This window comes from Colobus angolensis, unplaced genomic scaffold (assembly GCF_000951035.1).
Source record: "Colobus angolensis palliatus isolate OR3802 unplaced genomic scaffold, Cang.pa_1.0 Scaffold87, whole genome shotgun sequence".
Taxonomy (NCBI): Eukaryota; Metazoa; Chordata; class Mammalia; order Primates; family Cercopithecidae; genus Colobus; species Colobus angolensis.
The window spans coordinates 1,710,511-1,714,605 of NW_012122598.1; the positions used below are offsets into that span (position 1 = coordinate 1,710,511).

General features: G+C 44.5%; 1 protein-coding gene across 4 annotated transcripts in view; it reads left to right on the plus strand.

The window, feature by feature from the left end:
- Positions 1-4,095, plus strand: part of ATF7 (activating transcription factor 7) — a 155,707-nt gene that overhangs the window by 107,295 nt on the left and 44,317 nt on the right. For 2 of the 4 annotated variants that reach the window (XR_001000501.1, XM_011930496.1), the window contains exon 4: positions 3,088-3,239. Coding sequence is in view for 3 of the 4 variants with exons in the window: in XM_011930496.1 (XP_011785886.1) it covers positions 3,088-3,239 (152 nt within the window). In the remaining variant the exon portion in view is untranslated. Of the gene's footprint in view, positions 1-3,087; positions 3,643-4,095 lie in introns of those variants that run through there. The other 2 variants (XM_011930497.1, XM_011930498.1) reach the window with 2 other exon arrangements.

The window sequence follows — 4,095 nt, forward strand, 5'->3', positions numbered from 1 at the left end:
TTTCTTTTTTTTTTTTTGTTTTGAGACGGAGTTTCACTCTTGTTGCCCAAGCTGGAGTTCAATGGTGCAATCTCGGCTCACCGCAACATCTGCCTCCCAGGTTTAAGCAATTCTCCTGCCTCACCGTCCCAAGTAGCCGGGATTATAGGCATGCACCACCATGCCTGGCTAATTTTGTACTTTTAGTAGAGACAGGGTTTCTCCATGTCAGTCAGGTTGGTCTCAAACTCCCGACCTCAGGTGATCCACTCGCCTCAGCCTCCCATAGCGTTGGGATTACAGGTGTGAGCCACCGCACCAAGCCAATTTTTGTATTTTTTGTAGAGATGGAGTTTCACCATGTTGCCCAGGCTGGTCTTGAACTCCTGAGCTCAAGAGGGGATCTACCTGCCTTGGCCTTCCAAAGTGCCGGGATTGCAGGCCTTAGCCACTGCCCCCAGCCTAAGAGCCATGTCTTAAATCTGGGCAATACTCCTATATTCCTATCCCTCCCCTCCCCCAAACATATACACAAGTGTATGCATGTAGCACCAAAACATATAGAAAGTATTCAGTAAAAACTTACTGATTTTTTTGGCTAGGTGCGGTGGCTCACGCCTGTAATCCCAGCACTTTGGGAGGCCAAGGCAAGTGGATCACCTGAGGTCGAGAGTTCGAGACCAGCCTGACCAACATGGAGAGACCCCCGTCTCTACTAAAAATATAAAATTAGCTGGGCATAGTGGTGCATGCCTGTAATCCCAGCTACTCGGGAGGCTGGGTCAGGAGAATCCCTTGAACCTGGGAGGCAGAGGTTGCGGTGAGGCGGAGGTTGCAGTGAGCTGAGATAGCACCATTGCACTCCAGCCTGGGCAGCAAGAGGGAAACTCTGTGTCAAAACAAAACAAAACAAAAACTTACTGATTTTTTTTTTTAGGATTCGTTAGAGCAGGTTCAGGGTTCTCTGATATATTTTCAGTCTGTTTGTTCACAAACCAGAGCCATTTGAAAGTTAGAGGCCACCTGCAAAGTGAGGAATTAGGTTTAACACAGGGGAGCCTTTAAAAAACCAGAAATGAACCTGAACAGCAGGGCACAGAAGTTTGTTTGAGCCTCATATCAAAGGTCTGAAAGTCCCTCCTCTGCCATAGCCATGCCCTTAGCTGCCCCTTCCTGTTCCACTTGAGTTGTGATTTTGGGTATGCCCTTAAAGTACTCTCTAAGCATAAAGAATGATATTACTTCTACTCACCCAGGGATGGAGGGAAAGTGGCTTTATCGTTAGCCAACCAAAGCTGCCAGAGAACCTTTTAAAACTATTTTGAGAAGTAGTGGTAACTTTTCCAAACACTCTGATTCAGAAGAGGTTTTGTTTAAATTTTTTATAAAAATCGTGCTGTTTCCATGGAAAGTCCCACTGTACTATTTTCAACTGATCAGGCTAGAAGGGGTATGGTTTTTTTTGTGTGTTTTGTTTGTTTGTTTGTTTTGAGACAGAGTCTCACTCTGTTACCCAGGCTGGAGTGCAGTGGCAGTAATCTCGGCTCACTGCAGCCTCCACCTCCTGGGTTCAAGGGATTCTCCTGCCTCAGCCTCCTGAGTAGCTGGGACTACAGGCACCTGCCACCATGCCCACCTAATTTTTGTATTTTTTGTAGAGACGGAGTTTCACCATGTTGGCCAGGCTGGTCTCAAACACCTGACCTCAAATGATACACCCGTCTCAGCCTCCCAAAGTACTGGGATTATAGGCGTGAGCCACTGCGCCCGGCCAAGAAGGGGTGATTTTAACCCCAGGTCTCACTCCTTAAAATATCATTTAAACATTGTTCTCTATTTTTGTCATTCATTCTAGTGGTTTGGGGTATGAGATGAATCCCTGAAGTAGCATGCCAAGGAAAGCTATCGTAATAGAGTTAGGATCTGTGAACTAGATTCAGGTCTAAAGAAGCAGGATTGGGAGGGAGAAGCTCAAATGTAAAATTCAGGTTGCTTAAAAAGTTCCAATGGTTGGCCGGGCGCGGTGGCTCAAGCCTGTAATCCCAGCACTTTGAGAGGCCAAGACGGGCGGATCACGAGGTCAGGAGATCAAGACCATCCTGGCTAATACGGTGAAACCCCGTCTCCACTAAAAATACAAAAAACTAGCCAGGCGAGGTGGCGGGCGCCTGTAGTCCCAGCCACTCCGGAGGCTGAGGCAGGAGAATGGCATAAACCCGGGAGGCGGAGCTTGCAGTGAGCTGAGATCCGGCCACTGCACTCCAGCTCGGGCGACAGAGCAAGACTCCTGTCTCAGAAAAAAAAAAAAAGTTCCAATGGTTTACCAAGAGCCTTTCTCTTCCCAAGGGCAGAGGCACAGTGTTGAGGAGAGATTCGTGCAGCCCCTGTGGGCATATTTTGGCTGGCAAAACTAAATCCAAATATCCTGGTTTCCGGAACTTGCTCTGGGCCTAGGTCTCTGTGAAATTAGGTCTGTTGTTTGCAGTTTCCTTTTCCAGCTCATGATCTTGCTGTCCTACTCCTCAGCCCCTAGATTTGCCTGGAATCCTTCAGAAGGTAACAGACCATTATTACCTCAGTGACCACTGAAAGACAAGGCACTATTTCTTACTTGGTAGCTTTAGTCAGCAAACTCAACCATCTGATCCTCAGTTTCTTCTCGTCAGATTTTAACATCCATCTGCTTTTTCTGCTCACTTCAGATCTAGCTAGCAGGGAGTAAGTTTACAAAAGAAAACATTGCTTAACTATACTTGGTTTTCAAATCTAGAGGTTTCACAAAACTGTCACCCGTGTGGGTAGTTTGGTTTGGTTGGAGGTAAACGAGGTAAAACTAGCACTGAGAGAAAAGTGGGTACATGGATAGTCACACAACAAAACGCTGTTCTGTCTTCCCCCTGCTGGCTTTGAGGCAACACAACGCAGACACCCTCTGGTGGCCTCGCACCAGCCTTCACCTACTAGAGCTCCATTAAAGCAAATTTGCCCTAACACAAAGACTCTATCTCCCAATCAAAAAGTACAAATGCATTATCTATATACTATTTAATATCAAGTTTTAATTTCAGATCAAAACTAAAACAGTTTCCTTTTCTTTCACGTCTACAGATCAAACTCCTACTCCAACTAGATTCCTGAAGAACTGTGAGGAGGTGGGACTCTTCAATGAACTAGCTAGCTCCTTTGAACATGAATTCAAGAAAGCTGCAGATGAGGATGAGAAAAAGGCAAGAAGCAGGATTGTTGCCAAAAAACTGGTGGTATTCAGACCTAGGCTATTTTCATTGTGCTTTGGGATAATGTTCTTAATTGGTTAAAACACAAAATCATGGGCTTAGTAGAGTAAAACCAGATAGTAGTCACTAATCCCAGTCAGCCATTCAGGTCTTTAGGAGTTCCAGATGATGGATCAGCAGAAGTCTGTTGTCACTGAAAATTAGTCCTCTTGTTCTTCCAGGGGAGTATTAGTTTAATAATCTGTTTTTTAAAAAATATTTGTATTATAAATATGTTGAAGATGTTAAAAGGTGATAAGTTACTCAGATTTTATTAGATAACATATTCGTTGCCAAATCCCACTCTTTCCTGAGCTGATCAGACTTCTCAGCTGCACTGTTTTTTTGAATCAGCAAGTCAATAAACATTTATCAAATTTCCACTCTTCTTTGTTTCAGTATATGTGGTTTTTGCGTTTAAGTAGCTTTCTACTTTTATTCAAAGTATTAAAGATAAGGATGTTCTTACTGTCTTTCAAAGGAGATCAACCAGGATGGTGAAAGAACTAGAAACTATGTTACTTCAGGAACTTTTAAAGAAATCGAGTGGCCAAGCACATTGGCTCATGCCTGTAATCCCAGCACTTTGGGAGGCCAGCGTTTCAGGAGTTCAAGACCAGCCTTGGCAATAGCAGGACCTCCATGTTTACGAAAACAGTTTTAAAGATTCATCAGGCATGGTGGTGCATGCCTGTAGTCCTAGCTACTCGGGAGACTGAAGCAGGAAGACTGCTTGAACCCAGGAGATCAAGGCTGCAGTGAGCTATGATTGCACTACTGTGCTCCAGCCTGGGTGACAGAGTGAGACCATATATATATATATATATATTTATTTATTTAT